The sequence below is a fragment of the Apodemus sylvaticus genome, chromosome 23 (genome assembly GCF_947179515.1).
Source record: "Apodemus sylvaticus chromosome 23, mApoSyl1.1, whole genome shotgun sequence".
NCBI lineage: Eukaryota > Metazoa > Chordata > Mammalia > Rodentia > Muridae > Apodemus > Apodemus sylvaticus.
The window spans coordinates 10,227,180-10,253,941 of record NC_067494.1 but is presented as its reverse complement, the minus strand read 5'-3'; the positions used below and the strand labels follow the sequence as shown (position 1 = coordinate 10,253,941).

The following is a 26,762-nucleotide window of genomic DNA, read 5'->3' as shown; positions in this document are numbered from 1 at the left end:
AACCTTCCCACGCCCAGATGCACTCTTAACTCTTATCTCTTGGGTAGTTTGGAATGTTAGGTATCCACCAAGCCAAAGAAATAGCTTTCCACAGAGGGCTTCCACAGAGCCCTAATCAAAGCTTCTGTAAGATTCCCCTCTGAGGGGATCATCATAAAATCTGTTCGGAGGTGGGCTGAAACTGGGAGATAGCTATAACACACCTTTACCCTGAAAATCTAAGGTCCCGAATCTTTCGCCAGACAGGGACTGGTCTTCTGTCCCACCCTCAGGTGTGGCCTCCAGGCCCTGGGTGGGGGCTGACTTAGGAGGAGTTAAGTAACCTCCCTTCCCTTCTGCGTTCCCGACCGGAGAACCAAGGACATTTCTGAAACTGTTGCTTTCAGGGACAAAGTTTTCTTAAAATTAACCTTTTAAATTTATTTTGAAGACACCAAGGTCTGGGAGCCACGTGACTCGAGCCTTGTTTATAAAAGTACCAAGCGAGGTTTTGGTTTTCCGCAGTCTTTGGACTTCAGCATGAGCACGTCTAGGTGGCTGGCGTGTGTCGCGGTGTTTTCTGTCTTCTGTGTCTTAAAAGCCAGCTCTCTGGACACTTTCCTCGCGGCTGTTTACGAGCATGCGGTGATCCAACCTAATGACACCCTGTTGCCGGTGTCTCACAGCGAGGCTCTGGCATTAATGAACCAGAATCTGGACATTCTGGAAGTAGCGATCGTGTCGGCGGCAAAGCTGGTATCCTCTCTCCTTCCTCCGCAGCACGGAGTCCCGAGGGTGGGGGAGGGGCCGGGTGGCAGGGGTAGGGGTGGCTCTCCGGGAAACCTGGTTCTTGTCTGGGTCAGTTCTGCTCACTGCATTAGCATAGCCAAGCTCTTGTTTTACAATCAGAATCCTTTCACCTTAAAAAGCTAGGGGAGGGGGGGGGTGGGGTGGGATAGGGGTCTTTTGGAGGGGAAACGAGGAAAAGGGATAACATTTGAAATGTAAATAAAAAAGTATCTAATAAAAATTATTAAACACTATTATTACACATCCTAACAAAGGGAGGGAACAGAGTTTGAAAATAACATCCTGCTCATTATTTCAGCAGGACTTTGAAAAACTAAATAGTCAGTATTTTGTTTTTTTCCCTTTCTGCTGTACATAAAGGGAACGCTATAAACACCACAGAGACCGTTTGCTATTCTCTTTTTGAAAAATGGTTATTTTATGTGTATGAGTGTTTTGCCTGAGAGTACATACCATAGGTGTGACTGGTACCCACAGAGGACAGAAGAAGGTATTGGATCTCCCGGAACTGTGCCAGGCCGTGTGGGTGCTGGGACTTGAATCTGTGTCCTCTGGAAGGGCAGCCAGTGATCTCAGTCAGGGAACCATCTCTCCAGTCATGCCCTTCCCCCTCCCCCTTCAGCTGCTTTTTTTTTTTTTTAAGACTGCAATAACTTCAGCATACTGTGTTTGGGTGAGTTTACCATTTGGCAAGATCTGGGGTGTTCAGAGTGTAAGACCACAGACATCCCTTACTGCCTGAAACACACTGGTTACACACTCCTTCCTTACACTATGTTTCGTAGTCAACCGTTCATTTTAATTGCACTATGTCTGCTAATGTCCGTGAGTTGGATGAAGTGTGAAGTTCAAAGCAAATTTTGCAATGTGAGTGTGGTTTAGATAGATGGGTTTAAGTAAGAACTCACAGGTCAATTATACACCAGGGACATGCAAAGTATGGTTAACAGTAACAAATATAAACCCGCCAGTATGGTCGGTATAGTAGCATATGCTTTTACTCCCAGGGCCTCAAAAGCAGGTGTGAGCCCAGGCCAACCAGGGTTATATACACAGTGAGACCCAGTCTCCAAGTAATATATATAAATATATATATATAATATTATATATTATATATATACATATACATATATATATGTATATACATATATATTATATTGTATATTATATATTATATATAATATTATTATATATATAATATTATATATTATATATATACATATACATATATATATATATACTATTACATGTTGATATTTCACCCTTAGTCCTACTGTTTCTTTAAAGGCCACAGCAATTTTCAATTTCCAATCCCCAAGAGCCTGCTGCCTCTAGGCAAGGCTAAGTGACCAGTGTATGGTGTCCTTCCTCCTGAGGAGCAGGAGAATTCTGAGGTACTAAATAGGGATAGAGTGATGCATCAATCCAGTTGAGCCAGGCACAACTGACCAAAGTTCAAAGAGGGGTTGATTTGGGGGGGGAACAAATGGGTTTATAATTAAGAGGAGGATGGGATTGCAGAGCTCTGAATGGCGTAGACAGCTGTTAGTGTGCATTAACAAGTCGCCGGTGTGGTAATGGTAGGATTAGAAAATGAAAGTGCTTGGGAGAGGCAGATGTACACACGTAATCTCAGCACTTGGAAGGTGGAGGCAGAAAGAGGAAGATCAGGACTGTAAGATAAGGAAGCTGTACTGTGGGTTTGAGGCCAGGGTGGACAACAAGAAATGCTGTCTCACAGCACAGCACAACAATACAAAACACAAGCAAACAGCTTGGGAAAAGAAAAAATGGAGAAAACTGAAGAATAAGATTGAAAAATACCCATCTCCCCCAACCTTGTCTTTTGCGACCTCTCTATGTCATCATGGCTGTCCTAGAGCTTGCTGTGTATTCTAGGCTAGCCTCGACTCACAGAGCTCCTCTACTATGCCCGTCCAACCACTTACTTAGTTTCTCAACTCTTGCAGCACACCTCTGAGAGTTAGTCTACCTGAGAAATGGTTTAACTCCTGTTTCTAACAGGGTGCGCACATCATTGTGACTCCAGAAGATGGTATATACGGCGTGCGTTTCACCAGGGATACTATCTACCCATATCTGGAGGATATCCCAGCCCCTGAAGTAAACTGGATACCCTGTGATAACCCGAAAAGGTAAACTAACAGTATACAGAGGGTATCAAGTGGGGCGGGGGGAACATGAGGAGGAGTTGTGGTGAGGGGGAGAGTAGACAGATATGGTCACATTACACTGTAGACATATAAGAAATTCTCAAGGACACAACAATAAAGAACAAACCCATGACCCCGTTCAGCTATGAACCTCTTCTGGTTTTACCGGGAAAAGGAATTGAAGACACTGAGCAGGTCCTGTATTGGTCAGGTCTCTGCTTCTATCATTGGATAGCAGAGATAACAGACTTCAAAGGGGATTCGGAGTCTCAGAAGTTTTAATCTGTGCTCATCTGTCCTAGTTCTTTAGACTTAGGGCAGCGTCATACATAATGGTGGTGAGATGTGGCAGAAAGAGCAGTCTTACTACAGGGTAGCTGGGGCTGGGAGGTGGGTAGCCACTGCTAATCAGAACAGAGTTGATGACTTGGGCCATTGACTGGGCAACAGATTTGCAGACCAGTCAGGACAGGTTCTGCAGTGCAGTCGGGTCTAGGAGACAGATTCCGGAGGGTTCTTTATTCTGCTATCTTCTGGCTTCCCTCCAGTTCTGAATTTTGAGTCATGAATTTGTTGCCTAGGATTTCCTAGTGTGTCTCCTATCAGGCCTTATTTCATGAACAGACCACAGAAGGATTCGCTTTAAATATTCAGAGTATGCTGCAGACATTCTAAAACAAACATACAATATGTATAATTACAAATTCGATACATATTGTGATTCGGAAATAAGTATGGATAGATTAACCCCAGAATATATCCCTACAGCCAAATTCCCACTCTTGGCTTCCTCTGAAGCCTTTTGTTGTCTTTTTCTTCCTACCCACCATTTTGAATTGTTATATATACCAAACCATAGATTTTTTTTTGTTAAAATCTAATCTAGATTTTTAAAAAAATTCTCTCCCAATGGAAATATGGACCAGATTTGGCTCTACCCCAGTGCAGGAGAGACTCAGCTGCTTGGCCAAGAACAACTTCATTTATGTCGTGGCGAACATGGGGGACAAGAAACCATGCAACACCAGTGACTCTAACTGTCCGCCTGATGGCCGATTCCAGTACAACACTAATGTGGTGTTTGATTCCCAGGGTAAACTGGTTGCGCGATACCATAAGGTACAGTTAATTAATTGATTAATTAACACTCATCAATATACATTAATATGCATCAGTGTAGATATTCATCAATATTAATTAGTCAAAATCAATCAACATACTAATTAATAACAATCAACATTAATGAATATTAATTAATCAATAGTTGTTAATAGTAATTAATATTCACTAATTAATCAAATAATTATTTACAATAATAAACATGTTTTATAGAGGAGTGGTGACAGCAGAGAGGGCAGTATTAAGATGTGATGAGTTCCTGTAAGGAGACCTAAGTCATTCCCAGTGTGTTCAGCAACCCAGGAGCAGGTCATCTGGGGTCGGTGACAGTCACCTGAAGCCACCTTCACTGAGCTACTCTGTTACCTTTTAGGCTTTGACTTTTAAAACTGTGCCTAGGTAATGGGTCAAAGGTGAGCTAAAAAGACCTTATGGAACAGATTTTGGCCTGAGAAAGGAGAGAAGGAAGGTCTTTGCACACTGCGAGGGTGAGGTGTGTCGTCAATAGTTGTCTGTTTCACTGTTACTTTTAAGATCGGAGACCGCATGTGTACACAAGTGCACGGTCCCACACCATCTGTACTGAGAAGGGAGTCATTGGTTCTGTTCTACTGGAGCCGTTCTGATGCTCTAAGGGGCTGCTGTTCCACAAAGACAGCGGCCATACATGAAGTGTTGAATGAATGTGGTTTATGTGTACAGAAACGTCTCAGGAAGTGACCAAACCAAGCCCGCTCAGTCAGTCAACAGGGTCTCCAGCACAGGAGTGAGGATTGAAAAGAAAGAGACAATTAGATAAAATTGCAGCACGACCCCGGTCAATTCTGAGACTGAAGGCAGGTTTAATAATTTCCAATCCACCTTTATACCAATTTAATTACATGCAGGAATTAAGATCAATAGTAGTACAATAAGGAGCAAGCAAGACAGTAAACACAAAATTGTCAAGGCAGTAAGCAAAGTCCCACATTCACTTTAGTGACAGTTGTTTCCAAGGGTGTGTAAGGATGTCCAAAACACCTGAGCCTGCTTCCTTGTCCAAGCCCAGAATCTCGCCTGAAGCTTGCTTCTCTTGTTCCACTCTAAGTTAAACATTCCTGCCATAACCTACGTCCCTATTATGCCCTAATGTCAGATTCCTGCCTGAAGCCCATGTCCTTGGTCAATGTCAAGTTCCTGCCAGACAGTGCAGGACCCCTTATTGGGCTCTCTACAAGGAAGCTTCCCAGACTTTGATTCCCCTGAATTGTTTGTTCATTACAGCAAAACCTCTTCATGGGAGAAGAGCAATTCAATGCCCCCGTGGAGCCTGAGACTGTGACTTTTGACACACCCTTTGGAAAGTTTGGCATCTTCACCTGTTTCGACATTCTCTTCCATGATCCTGCTGTCGCCCTGGTGACAGACTTCCACGTGGACACCATCATCTTCCCAACTGCCTGGATGGATGTTCTTCCTCACCTGGCAGCCATTGAGTTCCACTCTGCTTGGGCGATGGGCATGGGGGTCAATTTCCTAGCGGCTAACCTGCATAACCCCTTGAATAGGATGACAGGTGGGTAATACGGGGCCTTTAAACTTCAGTTAGAAAGGGCACCTGAAAAAAACAGGATGTGCGTCTTTTATTTTCTAACTCCTAAATTTTTAAAGCTAATGTAGTCTTTTAATAGAAACGATTTGTTCAACTATATATATATGTATATATATATATATATATATATATATATATATATATAATATGTTGTATGTAGTAAAGATATATATAGTATGTAATAAAGATATATGTGTATATATATATGTATGTATATATATATATATATATACTATGTAGTAAAGACATATATTAATCCAATATACTTATATATATGGATATGTGTGTGTGTGTATGTGTGTGTATTTTGCCTGCAAGTATATCTATGCAACAGATGTGTGCAGTAGCCTTTGAGTGCATCAGGTTTCTTGAAAGTGGAGTCACAAACAGTTGTGAGCCACCGTGTGAATGCTGGGACTCTAACTTAGGTCCTTAGGGCCTCTCAGTGGAAGAGCAGCCAGTGCTCTTAAACTGAGTCACCTCTGTAGCCCAACTCCTAGTTTTGAATATTTAGTTGGTGATATGCTGTCCATTCAGTCTCTAGGTAAACTATTTTTTGTCTCTGGGTAGGATACTGCACAGTTGTAATCCTAGGATTCAGAAGAATAAAGTAGGCCCTTTAGCCAGCCTGGGCTAAATAGTAAATTGAAGGCCAGCTTGAACTACATAGAGAGACCCTATCTCAAAAAGGAAAAAATAATCCAAAGGGAATAAAATAATAAGCATCAAAATAATACATACCTCCATTTGCTGGATTTATTTAATATTACTCAATTGGAAAGTGCACCTTTTCTTTATTGTCAAAATTCCAATGTATGTAAAATTCTTGCTTTAAAGGTGTTTTTATTGTCATGTCCTATTGGGTTTCATCTTGTCTATGTCCCTGGTCAGTATATTTTAAGGGAATTAATAAAATATACTGCTTAGAGGGAATGAAACCATGAGTTTTAGATTCCAGTGATGATCATGAAGTCTCTTTTTTGTTTGTTTGTTTGTTTGTTTTTTCGAGACAGGGTTTCGAGACCAGGCTGGCCTCGAGCTCAGAAATCAGCCTGCCTCTGCCTCCCAAGTGCTGGGATTAAAGGTGTGCACCACCACCACCCCGATATGAAGTCTCTTTATTTTCTCGTTTCCTACCGTATTTCCAGGAAGTGGAATCTATGCCCCTGATTCTCCAAGGGCCTTTCACTATGACAGGAAAACCCAGGAAGGAAAACTCCTCTTCACGCAGCTGGAGTCTCACCCGCGTCATTCCCCGGTGAACTGGACTTCCTATGCCAGCAGTGTAGAAGCGTCCCCAACCGAAAACCAGGAATTTCAGAGCACTGTCTTTTTTGATGAGTTTACCTTCGTGGAGCTGAGAGGGATCTCAGGAAATTACACCGTTTGCCAGAACGATCTCTGCTGTCACCTAAGCTACCAGATGTCTGAGAAGAGAGCCGACGAGGTCTATGCCCTTGGGGCATTTGACGGGCTGCACACGGTGGAGGGGCAGTATTATCTGCAGGTAATGTCAGCGCCAGAAGACGCCACACTGAGCAGGACTAAGTGTCGATGATAATCAATGGAGTTGGTCTTTAGTGTTGGATATGTACATCTTGCTTCAGGAAGTTAGGGTTTCTACTGATGAGACAAAACAGGTTGGTGCTGTCTTGGTCACTATTGCCATGAAGAGTCAGCACAACAATGGCAACTCATATAAAAGAAAGCTACAGTTGGTGCTTTCGTAGGGTCTCGGAGGTGTTGTCCTTTATCATTATGGTGGGGACAGTCAGCTCGCAGACAGACAGACAGACATGGTGCTGGAAGGGCAGCTGAGAGTTCCACATCTGGATCTGTGGGCAGCAGGAAAGGGGTCACTGCGCCTGGTTTGGGCTTTTGAAACCTCAAAGCTTGTAGGGGTAAATAATTAATACTGAGTACCCCGCCCCGCCAGGCCTCTGCACCAAGTCCAGGCGGGTTCAGCTCAGGGCGACTCTCACTGTCTGTCGCTTTCTGACAATCTCTTTCTGCTAGCTCTCACAGCATCCCAGCTGTGTTTCCTCTCTGCCATAGATTCTGTAAATGGTGGGAATCCCGCACTCCCGCCCCACACTCAAATACCCGGTAAAGCATGACTCTTAATCTTAATAGTTAACCAAATGTATTTATGTATATAAAACTCCCAATTACATAATGCCAATTTACAATGATAAAGGTCTTATCCCAATTTTCTAACCTCTACAAAACACCAGAAATATGTCTGAAGCCACCTGGATATCCGCATCTCCCTCTCTGCTCCGCTCCTCTAGTCCTCCCTCCACCACCCCCTCTGTCTCTCTGTCTCTGTCTGTCTGTCTGTCTGTCTGTCTGTCTCCCTTTCTCTCTCTCTGTCTCTCTCTCTGTCTGTCTCCCTTCTCTCTCTCTGTCTCTCTCTGTCTCTTTGTCTCTCTGTCTCTCTTTCCCCATACCTCACTTCCCTTAGCTCCTCCTCCCCCTCTCTCCCCTCCAATCACTGGCCTCTCACTGCCTCAATGTGAATGGAAAGGAAATATGTTGCAACAAAAGCTCACCCCCAGTGACACACTTCCTCCAAAAAGGCCACAACGCCTAAACCTTTCAAATAGTGTTTCTCCCTGGTGACCAAGCATCCAAAATCTACGAGCCTGTGTGGGGTATTTTTATTCAGACCACCTTGGGGAGGAAAGGTTTCTTGTTTTCCTTTGTTTTGTTTTATTTTGTTTTGTTTTCTGTTTTGTTTTTTTGGATTTTGCTATTTTTGCTCACACTTCCACATCAGTGCACATCATCTAAAGGAGTCCAGGCTGAAACTAGAGAGAGGAGCCGATGTAGAGGCAACAGCAATATTACAATTATTCACATTTCAGAGAAAGGACAATGTAGTACCTAGGATACATCCTGCCTGGACAAGTCTGGGGATTTTCTGTGTACGCCATCAATGCCTGTCTTCCTTTACAAAGAACTTAACACCAAGTGTGTACTCAGGGCTTCATACAGGTGGAGTTGCCCTGAGACTGTTTAGCAGAGTGGGTTACCCCTGAGGTACCCCTGAGGAGATACCTGAGGTACAGGTATCTCCCAGTCAGCAGGAAGAGCGAGGCTTAGATAGAGCCTGTGTTTTGATTCCTTAGTTGGGCTTTCAACCCATTTCTCTCAGAATATTGCAGTGTTCTCCTCACAGGGCTATCCACTGACAGTTTCTGCCATATCTATTCTAGTCTTCATACTACTGCAAAATAAATTACAATGCTTTTTCTGATTTTATGACTTTCTCGCTGAAAATTCCCCACTAAACGACTAATTGACAAATCCAATGCTTCAGGCAGGCAGAAGGGCTTGGTACGTGCTCCCTGTGCTGTGCTCCTTTGCACACACACTCTCAGCCTCAAGCTGTTATTTCTTTTCTAATGGTGGCTCCTGCCTGCTCACTGGTTGCTCCACTTCCGGTTGTGATCTTTGGCATGAAGGATACTGCCTGCATCTGCAGGCCCTCTGCCATCCCTCGGAGAGGTCAGCAACCTCATTGTATATTCCCAGAGCATCTCTGCTTGGCCTCATTAAAGCCCTACCAGGCTGCGTGAGTCGCGTACTTGGGGACTAACCGCTCTGCCTTGCTATAACTGTGCTTGCTAGCGACATATTGCTTACTGTGTAAACGGTAAACACGTCAGCCATGCTGCCTCATTTTCTGAGGACTAGGTGAACAAGGAGAGTGTATTGTCCACTTGAGAAACACTGCCCAGGGGAGTAGAGTGACAAGAGAGAGGGTAGTTCTGCAGGGGTGACACCTGAGAGAATGTCCTGTGTGTGTTTTGCTGGAAGAGTATCTAGTTGCTGAACTGAATCTAGTCTGGAGACCTAGGGAAATTTCTAGAACTGATGCTTGTGAGAAGAATGGTAGTATGGAGGTATTCTTCGTAGGTCTAAAATGTCTATAGCTGTTTCCTCTGACAGTGTATTACAGGAAGCACTGAGGACTGAAGTAATTTATAATTAAGTATATTGGTTATTGGGATTACTAATAATTTATAATTAAGTATATTAGTTATTGGGATTACTAATAACTAATGGTAGTTGCTGGGATTTGAACTCAGGACCTTCGGAAGAGCTGTCAGTGCTCTTAACCACTGAATGCGTTCTCCAGCCCAGAGGGAGTTTTCTAGAACAGAGTATTTCTTTTTTCTTTTCTTAAAATTTTATTGGATATTTTCTGTATTCATATTTCAAATGTTACCCCCCTTTCCCGGTTCCTCCCCCCCAATCCCTCTATCCCATCCTCCCTCCCCCTGTTTCTATAAGGGTGTTCTTTCACCCACCCCACTCCCACCTCCCTGCCCTTTATTCCCCTACACTGGCGCATCTATCAAACCTTCACAGGACCAAGGACCTCTCCTCCCACTGATGCCTGACAAGGCCATCCTCTGCTACATATGCAGCTGGAGCCATGTGTACTCCTTGGTTGATGGCTTAGTCCCTGGGAGCTCTGGGGGGTCTGGTTGGTTGATATTGTTGTTCTTCCTATGGGGTTGCAAACCTCTTCAGCTCCTTCAGTCCTTTCTCTAACTCTTCCATTGGGGGCACCGTGCTCAGTCCAATGGTTGGCTGCGAGAATCCACTTTTAGAGCAGAATATTTCAACTTCCTCCCTCCCTCCTCCCTTCCCTTCCTCCTTTCTTCCCTCTTTTCCTCCATCCTTCCCCTCATCCCTCCTTCCCTCCATCTCTTTCTCTTCATCTCTTCCCCCTCCCTCCTTCCCTTCCTTTTATTATTGTTATAAAAACAGGTTCCTGTTATCTGGTCCTGATTATAAAGTTCAGATTTGTCTCGAACTCACTCTTGGTTCTTCAGACTTGGTCTCCAGATTACTGAGATTACAGTCATACGTCACCATATCTAGCTTCTTTGATGATTTTAGTTTTTCAGAGTAGATAGTATCAAGTTAATGAGTGAATTAAAACATCTTCACACATGTTTAAGCTACAGCTAACATGGCCCATAGCACGGCATTTTGATCCATGGCAACACCGCAGAGGGATCCGAGGGAGCTGGTTCTACATTTGTCTTGTCTCTGACGTCTCCTTTTGTTCTCCTTGTCTAGATCTGCATTCTGCTTAAATGTAAAACTACCAGTTTAAGCACCTGCGGCAGTTCAGTGGACACGGCTTCTACCCGGTTCGAAATGTTCTCCCTCAGCGGCACGTTCGGGACCCAGTATGTCTTCCCGGAGGTGTTGCTGAGTGAAGTTCAGCTTGCACCTGGGGAGTTTCAGGTAACAATCTTTGCTTGTTATAGCCAATTAATTTAGTATAGGAAGCATTTTAAAAGATTTATTTATTTATTATATGTAAATACACTGTAGCTGTCTTCAGACACCAGAAGAGGGTACCAGATCTCTTTACAGATTGTTGTGAGCCACCATGTGGGTGCTGGGATTTGAACTCATGACCTTCAGAATAGCAGTCAGGTAAGGTGCCACCTCTCCAGTCCCCTAGGAGGCATTTGACATCAAAACTTAACCCAAATTCTTCCAAACATAAATATCCATCCCCATTTCAAAAGGGTAACATCATCTTTGAGGATCATGAAAAATACTGAGCTGACTGAATTTCTTGCCTGAAAATTAATATAATCAGCACGTCCTTTTTTTTTCTCTATCTCTCTTAACAATGAAGAAAGCTTCTTGGGCCATTGTATGATGGAGTCTGGGTTGTCCAAGGTGTGCTGAGTAGGAAGGAGATTCAGTGAGAGATGGATGGTTCAGGACTGGACTCAACAGAGAAGTCCCTTACTACCGCGGGGTTTAATGCTCAGTAAGATTACAGGAAAAAAGGAGGAAGAAAAGCTGAAGGAGAGAATTCAGGGGTGGTTATTGTTTGCAAGAAGGAAAACCTCCAAATCCCAGAAATAGTGGCTTGGTCCATAACCCAAGATGTCTTCCCAGCAGGGTTCTTTCTTGACTGCAAAAGTCTCACTCTCAGTCCCCTTTCCCAATAGAAGTGATTGCAGGGGTGAAGGTGTACCATGGGAGGTTCCCAAAAGAAGTGATTGCAGGGGTGAGGGTTCACCATGGGAGGTTCCAGATAGAACTGATTGCAGGGGTGAGGGTACGTCATGGGAGGTTCCAGATAGAACTGATTGCAGGGGTGAGGCTGCATCATGGGAGGTTCCCAATTGAAGTGATTGCAGGGGTGAAGGCACATCATAGGAGGTTTCCAATTGAAGTGATTGCAGGGGTGAAGGTTCACCATGGGAGGTTCCAGATAGAAGTGATTGCAGGGGTGAGGGTGCATCATGGGAGGTTCCCAATTGAAGTGATTGCAGGGGTGAGGGTGCCTCATGGGAGGTTCATTATAGAAGTGATTGCAGGGGTGAGGGTGCATCATGGGAGGTTCCCAATTGAAGTGATTGCAGGGGTGAGGGTGCCTCATGGGAGGTTCATTATAGAAGTGATTGCAGGGGTGAGGGTGCATCATGGGAGGTTCCCAATTGAAGTGATTGCAGGGGTGAGGGCGCATCATGGGAGGTTCTTTATAGAAGTGATTGCAGGGGTGAGGGTGCACCATGGGAGGCTAGAGATAGTGGGAAACCAGTGACAGAGTAATAGATGTGGTGTAACCCCCACCTCGGTCCACTGCTACTGACTATTTGTGGTGGCCTTAACGAGTCTGAATGGACTGGATTACAAACTGCCACCTCTGATTATTTTTATGCTTATTAATTCCTGGGGATGCTTCCTCAGACAAGTATATTATTAGGCACTGATTATGTGTATTAAATAATAAATGACCCAATGTCAAATTTTCTTATACCCTGCAACATTTTTAAATATCCAAAGAACGAAATTGGGTCATTACTTTAAACTATCTTCTTTTGTTTATTAAAAGCACTACGGGATTTTTGTAACTTAAATGGACCTTATGTACTTTACTGTGTTTTAATCAGGTGTCAAGTGATGGGCGCCTGGTTAGCCTGAAGCCGACGTCTGGGCCTGTGTTAACAGTCGGTCTCTTTGGGAGGTTGTATGACAAGGACTGGGCATCGAATGCGTCCTCAGACCTCCTAGCACACTCGCTGATAATAATGCTCATTGTGACACCTATTCTACATTACTTGTGTTGATGTGATTTTTTTACATTTTTTAAAAATTTTATTTAGAAAATTTAAAATTGGTGGATGCAGAAAAAAAAATACCTGCTTGCCTACGGTGGACTAGGGTGTAAGCAAATAAAGTCCCCCTTCTTTAGAGAAACATATACACACCAGATACATTTCAGGATAAACAATAAAACCTTGAGCGTTGGTCTGTCTTGGAACTGAGATGAAGAGCCAAATGAAAGCCACACGTGTTTTATTCAGAAGAAATAAAAATTACAGTTAAAAGGCACTTCAAAATATCTTAATATTGATTTGCAAGAGCTTTGAATCTATTATACATCTTACTCAGTAATGCTTAAAATTTCCAATGTGTTTGTTCATTTGGGCTATTAAGTATTTATCTCAACAATACATTTCCATTCTCTCATGGAACAAATCCTGTAGCTTTAATTAAGTTCAAGTCCCAGTTTCCACAACCTCAGAATGTGACTGCCTTGGTATCTTGGGCCATAAAGACTCAAGTGGTGTCATTAGCATGGACTTTAATCCAATATGACTGATATCCTCAGAAGAAATCAGGACAAAGGCAAGCGTCAAGTGAAGCCCTTGTGAACACAGAAAAAGATGGTCATCTACCACAAGGAAAGGGGCCTCAGGAGAAAGCAAACCTGCTTTCAACGTGTCAGACGTCCAGGCTCCCAGAATCACGAGGCAATAAATTTCTCTTTTAAACAGTCCAGTCTTTGGCTCTCTGTTATAGCAATCCAAACATACAAACAACAGCGACAAGACCAACACAGAGAGTCTTTTCTTCTTGGTCCCATTATCAAATCTAAAGATTTGAACGAAATGGTCTACTCATTCAGAGTGTCCAGCTAGTCTCGTCCCCAAGACTCCTGCAACTCTGGAGAAGATGGCTCCTGCATTGATGGCACAGCCACCAGATCACTGACAATCTCCTAGAATTAGGAAACAAGAAAGCCACATTTTTGAAAATGGTGTGTTTAATCTCACACTACACGTTCTCTGTCAGTGACAGTAAAATATTTAGATATTACACCACTTAGCAAAGTATAGGGCAAATTTTAAATAAAAATGTGCACACCCAAGAGAATTCATGTGTGTGCCCATTCTTGGTCTTTTTGGAATGGAATGACCATAAGTAGAGGTCAGAGGACAACCTTGGGTTCATCCTTACCCTTCACCTACTTGGAGACAAGGTCAGCTCATTGTTGGAATTACAAGACTGTGTAGCCACCAAGCTTCTAGAGAACCTTTTGTCTCTACCCCCATCTCGCTACAGGAGAACTGGTATTACAGAACACATGATCCAGTTTCTGGCTTTTTTGTGGGTTTTGGGATTCTGAATATAGGTCATCAGGCTCACGTAGCAGTGCTTTATCCTCTGGGCCATCTCCCCACCCAAAGGATACTGATTGCTTGTCTAGTGGTTATTAATGTGCTAGCACAGTTGCATCTTTGCCTTTATAAGAGAGATAGGTTACATTCCTCATCATCAGAGTATAGGAGACTAAGAGAAAGTATATAATTATGTACACATCTATAATTATGTACATCTATGTACACCTATGTCCTAGAAAAAAGTTCAAAGTGGATTGATCACATCTGTGGATCTGTCACAGAGAATGAAATCTGGAGGTATGGAGAAAAAAAAAACGTTAACATGAAGAAAGGAAAGGTTTCAGGTCTGGAAGGTCACTTTATAATGATCAGTGAACAGTCAGTAAACAAAAAGCATCGTGAGCCTGCTTGCATGCTAGTTCATTCCCCTGCTCTGTGTGTGTGTCTGTGCATGCGTGTGTGTGTGTGTGTGTCTGTCTGTCTCTCTCTCTTTCTGTGTGTGTGTGTGTGTGTGTGTGTATGTGTGTGTTCAGTGCACATGTGCATGTTTATGTGCAGGTCAGAGATCAATGTGAGATATTTTCCTCAATCGTTCTCCATCTTGATTTTGGAGGCAGGGCATCTCCTTTAACAGGAGCTCACTGAACCCATTAGCCTGGCTGGAAAGCTCACTCTGCCTTTTCAGTGCTGAGACTGTAGGCACACCCCACCACACCTCGCTCTTCCCGTATAGTGCAGCCCACCCTCATCAGATCCTCATGTTATTGGGTCCTCACGTTTGAGTAGCTTTGGCTGACAGAGCCATCTCCCCTCCGTAAGAGTGCACTCTTCTAATTTTCTGTTCTGAAATTGTTCTTTCCGGCGGAAGAATCACATGGATAGCAAACATGGCTATCATCTTGAACAGCTTTAGACATCAATACTTTCTATAAACTTTGACACCATGCCAAAGCAAAGAGGACCTGCTTGCCACTGTGGTAGTAAATTATCTCATACATAGCTAATGTCTGGGCAAAGTGCATGTAGATGTGTTAATAGACTAAACTTTGAATTGAGTTATGGAAATATCAGTGTCACAGATTAGGTGTTAATTTAATGAAATTTGTGGTAAGCCAGATGGCATCTTTCTTCCCATCTATCGTAAAATTTTCTTTTTTTTGAAATCAAAATAAATAATTGAGGGTTTATTTGCTGTTACAACATAAGTGAAACTGAATCAAAATCCTGCTGTTATGTGCACTTAGTACTAGGAAAGAAGGCATTGTAAAAAATTAATTATAAAAACACCATAATGAGAAAATAACTGGATAGTCTGGAATTAGCTTTTATTCTTTCTTTTTTTTTTCAGTATTTTATTCAAGTTTTATTTTAAGTGATGTTAATTACAGTATTTGAAGGGGAGGAGTGAATGCCACACAAAATGGAAGACTCTATAATGTACCTATTAAACTGCTAAAAAAAAAATAGTGGTGAGGTTACAAGAGGAGTCAGTTGAGATCCCTAGTGTTGTCAGGGGTGTGACCACAATCACCTGCCCAGCTCAGAGCCGGAAAACCCGGAAGCTATTTCATACTCTGGTGCTATGGCAGAAGAAGGAATCAAAAGGAGGAGGAGGGGGGAGGAGGAGGAGGGAGAGGGGGGAGGGGGGAAGAGGAAGAGAAAGAGGAAGGGGTAGGAAGAGGAGGGGGAGAAGGGGTTAAGGAGAAGGAGGAAGGGGAGGAGAGAGGGGAAGGAGGAGGAAGGGAAGGGAGGAGGAGGGGAAGGGGGGAAAGGAGGAAGAGGGGGAGGGAGGAGGGGGAAGAGGAAGAGAAGGAGGAGAGGGTAGGATGAGGAGGGGGATGGAGGAGGAGGGGAGGAGGAAGGGGGAGTGAGGAGGAGGGAGGGCGAGGGGAGGGGCAGGGGAGAGGGGTAGGAGGAGGAAGGGGGAGTGTGGAGAAGGGGGGGGGAGGGGGATGGGCAGGGAGGAGGGGAGGAGGGGAGAGGAGGAGGAAGAGGAAGGAGGAGGGGGGAGGGGAAGGAGGGGGAGGGGGAGAAGAAGAAGAAGAAGAAGAAGAAGAAGAAGAAGAAGAAGAAGAAGACAGCGACAAGGAAGAATTAAATCCTGAGTGACTGGCTGCATCATGTCTACTCTCTCCACCCTAAAACGGCACAAAAGAAATAACTAACCATACCCTAAAGACTACTTTTGGTATAAAACAGGTAACTGATGGGCTAGGGCATGATGGGAGCAGGGCGTGACGATCTGTCTAAAAACATCCCTTTCCCATAGTTGTGTACATGCTTCCAAGCAGATAGGATCCAGACACCAGGGTTCGATGCTCAGGAAGTCACAATTTCATCTGGAACTGGATACAGATTTACAAAGAGTCCACACATTCCCAGCTTCCGCTTGCAGCCTGACATCTCTAGAGAGCCTCCTCCACAACCCACACCTACAGCTAAAAAGGACCCTTCTGGAATGAGGTTTCTGCTGTACCCCTGAAATGGTAAACACCTTAAAGCCAAGTCATCCTTAGCCTCGAGGTCTAATGTGGTATTTATGAACTCTTGCATCCCCACCATACAACATTACAAGGTATACTAAATTCTGAAGATAGCTATGCTGCAAAATAGTTTAAAATTAAACGATTGTACAATATTCATTGATGCTTGAAATTCCAGTCCTAGACTATGCTTGTGGTCGCCACGCTGACATTCTTGCTATCCAGCAGGGCTGACAGCGTGAGGGTGACAGTTTGATACCTGGTTTTAGGGTCTGAGTGTACCCTAAGCCAAGCAGGCTGGAGTTGTTTACTTTGGCCGAAAAACAGGCATCAGGGTCGACCTGATACTTGCCTGCTATTCAAAACGAGTGTTAGCTGTTTCCTGAAATTCTGGCGAGATTGACGGCAGTCTCCAACTTCTTGTTTACCTTCTGGTAAATGGAGCCACCAAACTTTGTCCCGTCGTTCACATTAGTATGAAACCGGAATTTTGTCCGGTAGCCAAATGCGAAGTTGCTCTGGGTCACTCAGGACTTCGAGGTCTCAAAATTCATCTGGTAGCCAGCCAGTCAACCCTCATAGCCAAGCACCAGAGCGCCCCAGATTGAGGGGCCAGCGTTGTCGAAGTCCATGTCACAGCCCAGGTAGATGCTCTTTCTTACCCCGTATTGATTTTAAGCATTTTTTTCCCTCAGTGTTAGGCAAGAAAGATGAATCAAAGGTCAGCTTCAGCTGGTCTTCCACAGTGATCTCAGTGCCCAGGGCGTCGTCTGTGTTCCACGTCTCTGTAAAGTTAGCCCATACTCAGTCCAACTGTGCTTGGTTTCCAGACTGCCGTTCGCTTTGGTGATTTCTGTGTTGGCAGAACCTGAGCTGGTAAATTCCAATCCATTCTAGGACTTTGTTTTTAAATCAAGAATTAGTAAGCCAAAGCCACAGGTAGCCCTCGGTGAAGACATCTCCAGGTGGACTTGCGGAGATCAGCATGTGTGGGAGGTCCAGCCATGTTCTCGGAGGTGGAGATGGAAGGGTTTCGGCGTGGAGGCTGAAGCACCGCGAATAGGCTGGAATTAGCTTTGCAAGAACACATGTAGCAATAGAAATATGTAACATTGCCTTCAAAGACTGCCACGGAAATACATTACAGTACTTTTAGTGATTAGGATAATTTTAGTACTATTTTGTAATGAAAACGATACCATTTCATCTCATTTGCTGTTAACACCTACTTCATAAGAATCTCCCACTTGACCAAATATGGAGACCCACGATGGGGCAATGTGCAGCAAGGAGAAACTTTGGAACACTCGGTCCTAAATGGGATGTCTCCCTTAAATTCCTCCCCCTCAGGGGTCAGGGAGCCCTGTGGAAGAGGAGGCAGAAAGATTGTAAGAGCTAAGGGATGGAGGATCTAATCACGGCGGAACCAATGCACAGAGGAACTCCAGAGACTGTATCATCACGTGACGGGCTTTGTCCTAGGTTCTTACTGCTGTGAACAGACACCATGACCAACACAAGTCTTATAAAGGACAACATTTAACTGAGGTTGGCTTACAGCTTCAGAGGTTTGGTCCAGTATCATCAAGACATGGCATCATCCAGGCAGGAATGGTGCAGGAGGAGCTGAGAGATTTTTGTTTTGTTTTGTTTTGTTTTGTTTTGTTTTCCAAGACAGGGTTTCTCTGTGTAGCCTTGGTTGGCCTGGAACTCCCTCCGTAGACCAGGCTGGCCTCGAACTCAGAAATCTGCCTGCCTCTGCCTCCCAAGGGCTGGGATTACAGGCATGTGCCAGCACTGCCCGGAGCTGAGTTCTACATCTTCAACTGAAGGTTGTTAACAGAATACTGACTACTGGGAAGCTAGAACAAGGGTCTTAAATCCACACATATTCAAACCATGACAGATCTACACAGGTCTGAACTGACACAGAGAGGCGACCTTGAACACAGCCCCCTCATCTCTAACCCAGAAGCTATTTCCGCTTGACAAATACTTGCAGAGGAAAACATAGCTTCTCCTTGGGAGTCTCACTGTGTAGACAAATCTCCCTTAAGGGCAGGCCTCCCTTCCAGATTGTCAACTCAAAGGCATTTTTAGAGGATTTTTGTCTCTTAATTTTTTCATGCTTTCTGTTTGTTTTTTAAACCTTGCAGGTTAATCCTAAGATAAAACTCACAATACAAAGCTACTTGAAAACCCAACAAAATAAATCTACTACTTGGTCAGCCACTTTTAAAATCAAAGCGAAGAGATTTTGTCTTTCTCTGGAATGTTTTTCAGAAGACCACAGTGGGTTTCTTTCTTTCTTTCTTTCTTTTCTTTCTTTCTTTCTCTTTCTTTCTTTCTTTCTTTCTTTCTTTCTTTCTTTCTTTCTTTCTTTCTTTCTTTCTTTCTTTCTTCTCTCTCTCTCTCTCTCTTTCTTTCTCTCTTTCTTTCTTTCTTTTTTTCTTTTTCTTTTTTTTTTTTTTGAGACAGGGTTTCTTTGTGTAGCCCTGACTGTCCTGGAACTCACTCTGTAGACCAGGCTGGCCTTGAACTCAGAAATCCACCTGCCTCTGCCTCCCAGAGGGCTGGGATTACAGGCGTGTGCCTCCATTGCCCGGCTCACAGTGGGTTTCTTGACAGTTTGGTTTAGAAATGACCATATGCGTGTGTCCTGTTTGAAGGAGAATGCAGCTGTGGACAGTGCAGGGTCCACTCTACAACATCACAGAGTTGAAATCTCTTAACCAAGACCTTTCTCTGACCAGCCTAAACCTGTACTGACTGGGACATTTTCTCAAGTATTGTACACTTCATGATTTTCTTATGTTCTTTAGTGACAAATAGTCCTGGGCACAGTCATCCTCATTAATCTTGAAAATGCAGGGCCTTGGACATCATTGTCTTTGTATGAAAACTGGAGCTCACGCATGGAGGGAAGTGAAAATCCAAAGAGAAGGTGGTGACCTTTCCTTTTAGGGTTAAACCTTCTCCCTGAGCATCATCTCCATGTTTTCCTGCTTCATGGGAGAAGTCAGTGTTTTTATTTGTTTTTTCAGTGACAGCCTTTTTGATTGGAGTCACATGGGATCTTGGTTTATAGTTTGTGTATTCTTGTGTGGGGTTAGCATTCTCACATAGAGTGCATGAGGCTCTAATGTCTAATCGCAGTTTCTCGTTCATTTTCACAATGTCAGGGGTGGGTTCCATGCAATGGGCCTGGCCTTGCATCCTATTTTTAAAAGTGATTGGGTTAGGGTTAGGGTTAGGGTTAGGGTTAGGGTTAGGGTTAGGGTTAGGATCAGGGTTAGGGTTAAGTTAGGATCAGGGTTAGGGTTAGGGTTAAGGCTAGAGTTAGGGTTAGGGTTAAATTAGGATTAGGGTTAGAGTTAGGGCTATACTTAAATCAGTATTAGGGTTAGGGTTAGGGTTAGGGCTAGGGTTAGTGTTTGTTAGGATTAGAATTAAGGTTACGGTTAGGGTAAGGGTTATTGTTACGGTTAGGGTTAGGATAAGGGTTATTGTTAGCGTTAGTGTTACTTTTTGGATAAGATCCATCTATTTTTGTGCCAGTCTTGTATAATTGTATGCTTTAGAGCATTTCCTGTTGTCTGTCTCAGGTTTTGTTGCTGGCTTATATGATTGCCTTTCTTTTCTGATCATGTACTGAGAATTTTCTTGCACTCTGAACAGTAGTTTTTAGGGTTAAACCTTCTCCCTGAGCATCATCTCCATGTTTTCCTGCTTCATGGGAGAAGTCAGTGTTTTTATTTGTTTTTTCAGTGACAGCCTTTTTGATTGGAGTCACATGGGATCTTGAAGTAGTTTTAATTCATATTTTTCCCTAAGGCTTTTTCACGCTTGAGTTGGGTTTTTTTTTTTGTTGTTGTTTCATATCCTGAGCTCCTCATTCTGTCTATTATTACTTCATTTCTCACTTCTTTCCCTGCTGTGTGTTCAAAAGATTTATTCACCTGACTGCCTCTTTTTTTGATCCAGTCCTGTTTGAAGCAGGTCTTGAATAGCTGTAACCTTTAGCCCTCGCCCATTCATGGCCACCACACTCCCTTTTGGTGACAGCTAAACCTGTCTCCTGACATTTGACATTACTAAATGCTCCCCATACTCTGACAGATCAGGGACCTTAGTCTTTCTTATCTTATGCACTGGAGAGTCTCCCCCACCCCCTCCACCCTGAGACAGAGCTTCTCTGTGTAGCCCTGGCTGTCCTGGAACTCATTTTGTAGACTAGGCTGGCCTCAAACTCAGAAATCCGCCTGCCTCTGCCTCCCGAGTGATGGGATTAAAGGCGTGTGCCACCAACGCTGGGCTCACTGGAGAGTCTTATCCTCAATTTTCTTACAGATCTTTTGTTTTACATAACAAAATGTGAACAAAATAAAATAAAACAACTAAGAATAGCTCTCTTCACTTAATTCTCATTTATTCCATCCATTTTAATAAAATTTCTATTATTTAAGAGGGCGTATGAGACTATAGTAACCCCCCGCCTCTTTCTTTTTTAAATACCCTTTCCCACACTTATTTGGGAGTCCAAGGACACATAGAGCCTAGGCTAGTCTCAAATTTTCTATGTAGCTAAGAATGACTTAAATTTCTGATTTTCCTGTCTCTGCTTCCCACACAATAAATTACAGCCATGAACTGCCATGGACAATTTTATGAGGGTCTGGGGATAGAGCTCAGAGCTTCCCTCATGCCAGGCAGGTATACCAGTGAATCACATGTGCAAACTCCACAGCGTCTTTTCAATTATCTACTGCTAAACACACTCAGAAGCTGGCCTCTGAAAGTACAGAATCATTTCTAACGGCACACATTTGTACATTGGACACACAGATACCCGATTCTCAGTCTGTCCCATAACTGGACATTTATAGGATATTGGAAAAGCCATTTGTTTAAGCTTTCCCTACTTCCTGTAGTTTGTAGAGAAGTAAAAAGTTACCAAGAAATATATCCAAAACTTCCTACTTAATTAGCATTTATACTGAACAATTAAAAACCTTTATCAATAGCAATTCTGTCTTAAAATTTTGTTTTTATTCCATTATTCGTTTCCTCCATGGATGCATTCTGAGTACATTCAAATTATATTCTGTCAGAAACACAATTAATCCATTTAGTCATTGCTATGATTACTTATTAATGAATTGCCAGAAAAACTGGTAGCGCAAAGCAACAGTGTCTTCGTTAACTTGACTGGACTTCATGACGATCTTAGCAGGGCCACAGCAGCAGGCAGGATGGACTGGTTCTGAGAAGTAGCTAAGAGCTTAAATCTTTATTGGGATGTAAAGAGGCAGAGGGACCTAACTGGAAATAGCATGAACATTTGAAGCCTCAAAGTCTCTCTCCAATGACACACTTCCTCCAATGAAGCCACACCCCCAATCCTTCCCAAATAGGTCTATCAACGAGGGACCAAGCATTCAAACGTGTGTCTGTGGGGACGGTCTCATTCAAACCACCAGAAGCAGCAACTTACACTTGTAAGCTGCTAGGGAGGCTGCGCTATGAACTGTCTCTCTTCATGACTCCATGTCTTCCGCATGTCTCTGATCCTCTTTGGACAGTGGACAAGGTGGGGTGATTATATAGAAGACATTCAGAAACCCAAGCACTCCTGCGGGCAAGGTTTCAAATGGAAAAAAAAAAAACAACTCTATTTCTGTCTACATTTTACAAATAAAATACCAAAGCTCCAAACTCAAAAGCTGTTGCAGGGAATAGAGAGATGGCTTAGTGGTTAAGAGCACTGGACTCAGAGGTCGAGAGAACTGGACTCTTCCGAGGAGGATCTCTTTGTTTTCCAGCACTGACAGAGTGGCTCACACCTTTCCAAAACTCCTGTCTCTGGGGATCCATCGCCCTCTTCTGGCTTCCTCAGGCACTGCACACATGTGGTGTGTGCCTACACGTGGTGCACAAAATGTGTGTAGGCAAAATACCCATAGATATAAAATAAGATCAAACTCAAAGGGTGGGGATGTGCCTCTCGCCCACAATAAAGCAGAGACAAGGTGTGAATGTTAAGAACTTAAAGAGCTGGGAGTATAAATCAGTCGTTTTGAGCATGTATTGGCTGGTTTTGTGTGTCAACTTGACACAGGCTGAAGTTATCACAGAGAAAGGAGCTTCAGTTGGGGAAGTGCCTCCATGAGATCCAGCTGTGGGGCATTTTCTCAATTAGTGATCAAGGGTTGGAGGGCCCCTGTGGGTGGCACCATCCCTGGGCTGGTGCTCTTGGGTTCTGTAAGAGAGCAGGCTGAGCAAGCCAGGGGAAGCAAGCCAGTAAGGAACATCCCTCCATGGCCTCTGCATCTGCTCCTGCTTCCTAACCTGCTTGAGTTCCAGTCCTGACTTCCTTTAGTGATGAACATCAATGTGGAAGTGTAAGCTCAATAAACCCTTTCCTCCCCAACTTGCTTCTTGGTCATGGTGTTTGTGCAGGAATAGAAACCCTGACTAAGACATACCCTCGCATGCTTCCCACATAACAGTACCGAGTTGGGTGAGAGGCCCCGCTTGCAGCTGTTCTGTTTACCTTCAGTCAATGCAGCAGCTCCATGAGTGACTAAGGGATCCGTTTGGAAATTGTGTATATAGGAATGAGTATAAAGTGATAGGTAAAATATTTGTGATCATATAACCACAAAGACAAGATTGTTCTCTAAATAGTGCTTAAAAAAAAATAAGCCTGAAATGCAGGCCATGGTGGCCCACACACTGGGGAGGCAGAGGCAGGTGGATGGATCCCTATGAGTTCAAAGCCAGCCTGCTCTAAAATCCAGGACAGCCAGGGCTACACAGAGAAACCCTGTTTCAACAAACAAACAAACACACCCCTTACAAAATCCAAGAAACAAACTAAAACAAAACAAACCTAAAAAAAAAAAACAAAACAGCAAATACCAGAGAGGATTAAACAGAGCGGAGACGTTTTCCTAAAGTCTTTTCTCCATCACTTTTTGCTTTTACCTTTATCTGTACTGGGTCAGGATATATAAAAAAAAATTTCTTTCTAGCTTTAAAGTCAATGCTTCAAATTATTATTATTATTATTATTATTATTACTACTACCACCACCACCACCACTACTACTACTACTACATAAGAAAACTGTTACTTTGTGGGATTTTCTAACTGTAAGATATTTTAGGTTTCAGTTTATTCTGTGTACCTAACATCTGCTCCTGTAATGAATAAGTTTCTGAGTACTGGCTGTTTCCTTTGTACCAGTGTGTAATAGAGAAGTCCTTTGCTTTCAGATCAATCAACAATTAAGGCAGGTAAAAGGGATATGTGTTTTCATTTATATTCTGTTAACGCTGATGGCTGTGATTATGGGTGGCCCATCCCTGGGGTTATTTTTAAAGTCGTGGTAATATTTACCCTGGCTATTTAGCTTGCTCACAGCGCACTTCCGGATGGTGGTTTAGGATTCAAGCGCCTTCCTGCTGGATTGATAGCTCACAGGTACCTTGTTTCAGAGAGATTTATTATCAGCTTGTCCGTTTCAGATTTTAATATTCGTGGCATTCTGTGTGTGCTAGCTATCTGCTGTCATAAACCAGTAGCAGGCTCTCACCAGTAGCAGGTGGATAGGGGCAGAGGAAGGCAACCTGGTTCCAAAGGCAGGATCTCTGCTGTTGGCTTCTGCATGGGCTCTGCTCATTGTTTCCATAGAAGATACGTCTGCAGACACTCAGCAGCTGAAGCAGACCCTAGAGACCCTCCCTCCTGAGTGCTGGAGAGAATTTGTGGAGACAACGACAAAGGTAATGGGACCCAGCAGTGGCTTGGTGCTTACTCAGAAACTAGTTGCTAGTTTGAACTTATTCAGATGATTTCACAGATTATTTTTAGACATTTTGAAGTTAAAACACATCATACCATCATCCTATACTAAACTATGGAACTAAATTATTAAAGTACTAATTGAGATATTTATAATGCTAGTATTATTTTGAGAGAAAATGTTGGCATATTTTCAAATTACCTCAAGTGTGCATGTATGTGTGTGTGTGGGTGTGTATGTATGTGTACACTAATTCAAAAACCTTTTCCCTACAGAAGTATCAGCTGACACCCCTTACGTACCTCATGTATGTTAGAATAGCAGGAACTCATTCACTATAATCTAAGGAGGATTGTTTTTAATTTTTTCTGTTGTTCTGTGTTGATGGTGAGGACTCTTGTGGGTTTTGCTGCCTGTTTTGTTTCACGCAGTGGGATGGTTTGATTCTGGTCATGTTCCTTCTCAAGCACGATGACGTCAGCATCTGGGAAGGCTGCCTCCCCTGCCCCTTGTTTCTTTCCTCCTTTAAAAATAAGATTTTTGTCCAAAATACTTTCGGCATTTGAAGAAAAGACACAGGATGAAATGCAGAGCTATAAAATATTTTATAATAGAATTATTAGTAAATCCATAACTAATTTTATTTGAGAATTTGTCTAGTGGAAAACCAGACATGAGCTGAGCTTAGAAATGTAGCAAAATTGTGACTTAAATATAAAGGTAAAAGGACAAACACTTCACAAAAAGAAGTATTCAGGCAAAAGAAACAGGTAATTGGAGTTTGTTAATAACAAGTCATAGGCAATATGTTTTAGACTATTCAGTATCTTTGACTGGATATGGTAGTAAAGAATTCATAGTAGGAACTGTGAATTCGAAAAAGAAGAAAGAGGCCTAGGGAAATCTATGGCTAACTTTGGTGTTAGTACCTTTTTTGTTATTATGGTTTTATCTGGGCAGTTTCAGTTTTACCATCCCGAGTCAAACAGTACTGTGAACTTAGATCACACAACACAATGACTATTTTCATGCTTGTTCAAAAGCATATTAAATATGTTGTATATAAACTACTATAAGTGAACTTAGCCTGTGGAGTTTTGAAACATCCTAATAACAGAGAAAAAAATGTTGCAATATTTTTTATTTATTTTAAAAGATATTCCACTTTTAGATAAATGAACTAGCCCTTTATACTGAACATTTTATTGAATATACACCATACATATCTAATGATACATATTTGAAATAAAGTCAAACTATTTCAGATACTTTTGTTGCTTTCAAAGCTATTACAATGAACATTTACTGACTTTACAATATGAACATTTTAAATTTTAAAATAATACTAATAAAACCAGGTGTCTGGGTATCCATTCATCCAGGACTGGGATCCGGTACTCCCAAGCTGGAGCTCATATTTCCAAGACATTCAGGTCAGAGAAAGGGTAAGATTTGGGCAAATGATGAAAAAGAGACAGAGAGCCGACCTAGACATTAAGAGTGATATCTTCCAGCAAGCAGAGACTATTACTCTGGAGTTTCGAGGAAGATGAAGGCAGACCTTGTATTAGACTTGTTGGCATGTAGATTACACAAGCCCAGGAGAAACTGTCTGAAGAGAAGGTGCAGAAGGGAACCAGGGTGTGTGTGTGTGTGTGTGTGTGTGTGTGTGGTAGTGGTGGTAGTGGTGGGGTGATGGATGCATCAGCTTGTCAGGGTGCCAGACTTGTAAGGGGTGCTGACTCAGAAGCCAGAGGAAGGATCTATCGGAAACCTCGACAAGATCCCAGACAAAATGTCATCGGAAGACTTACTACTGAGCTTGGTAATCTAGTAGTAAATTGGCTAAGAACAACTTTGATAGAGTATAGATGGAAAATGTCTCACCTGGATATACTTAAAGGCTATTTTAAATCTATCTTCTGCCCAGGTAGATCTGACATGTAGAGAGTAAACCTTCCAACTAGATTCTGTCTTCCTTTAGACAAAAACTATTTCCCTTGATGGAAATATAAAATAATCATCACTTGATTTTCTTTGGCTTGTGAATGTGGAGGTTTTATGCCCTGACTTTATTTCGAGCTTTATATTTTAGCACAATGTCCAGCTCCAACCAGGTGTTAAACATATTTTAAACTGGAGCATTATTCTGACCTTGTAAATAAAATTTCCAAAGCAGCTATTCTTCAACAAGAACGTGGAAATATGGTATAAAAGACTGAGTTAGGTGCTGACTGCTTCCTCATTTTTCTTCTTTTCCCACCTCTCAGGTTTCAGGGACAGTTACCTGTCCATAAAAATGAAAGGAGGTGGAGTTCTAACCTGACTATGAGTTCTGGAGAA

The 26,762-nt window shown here is 42.8% G+C and overlaps 1 protein-coding gene and 1 pseudogene across 1 annotated transcript; one reads left to right on the top strand and one right to left on the bottom strand.

Annotated features, from left to right (window-relative positions):
• Nucleotides 1-350: 350 nt before the first annotated feature.
• On the top strand, nucleotides 351-13,501 carry Vnn1 (vanin 1). Its single transcript, XM_052169394.1, has 7 exons — nucleotides 351-735; nucleotides 2,815-2,945; nucleotides 3,890-4,082; nucleotides 5,346-5,637; nucleotides 6,822-7,180; nucleotides 10,771-10,941; nucleotides 12,615-13,501. Exons 1-7 carry the CDS (start codon nucleotides 520-522, stop codon nucleotides 12,789-12,791), a joined length of 1,539 nt encoding a protein of 512 aa, XP_052025354.1. The 5' UTR covers nucleotides 351-519; the 3' UTR covers nucleotides 12,792-13,501.
• Nucleotides 13,502-13,642: 141 nt separating this feature from the next.
• LOC127673482 (voltage-dependent anion-selective channel protein 1-like) lies at nucleotides 13,643-17,618 on the bottom strand (annotated as a pseudogene).
• Nucleotides 17,619-26,762: the final 9,144 nt, after the last annotated feature.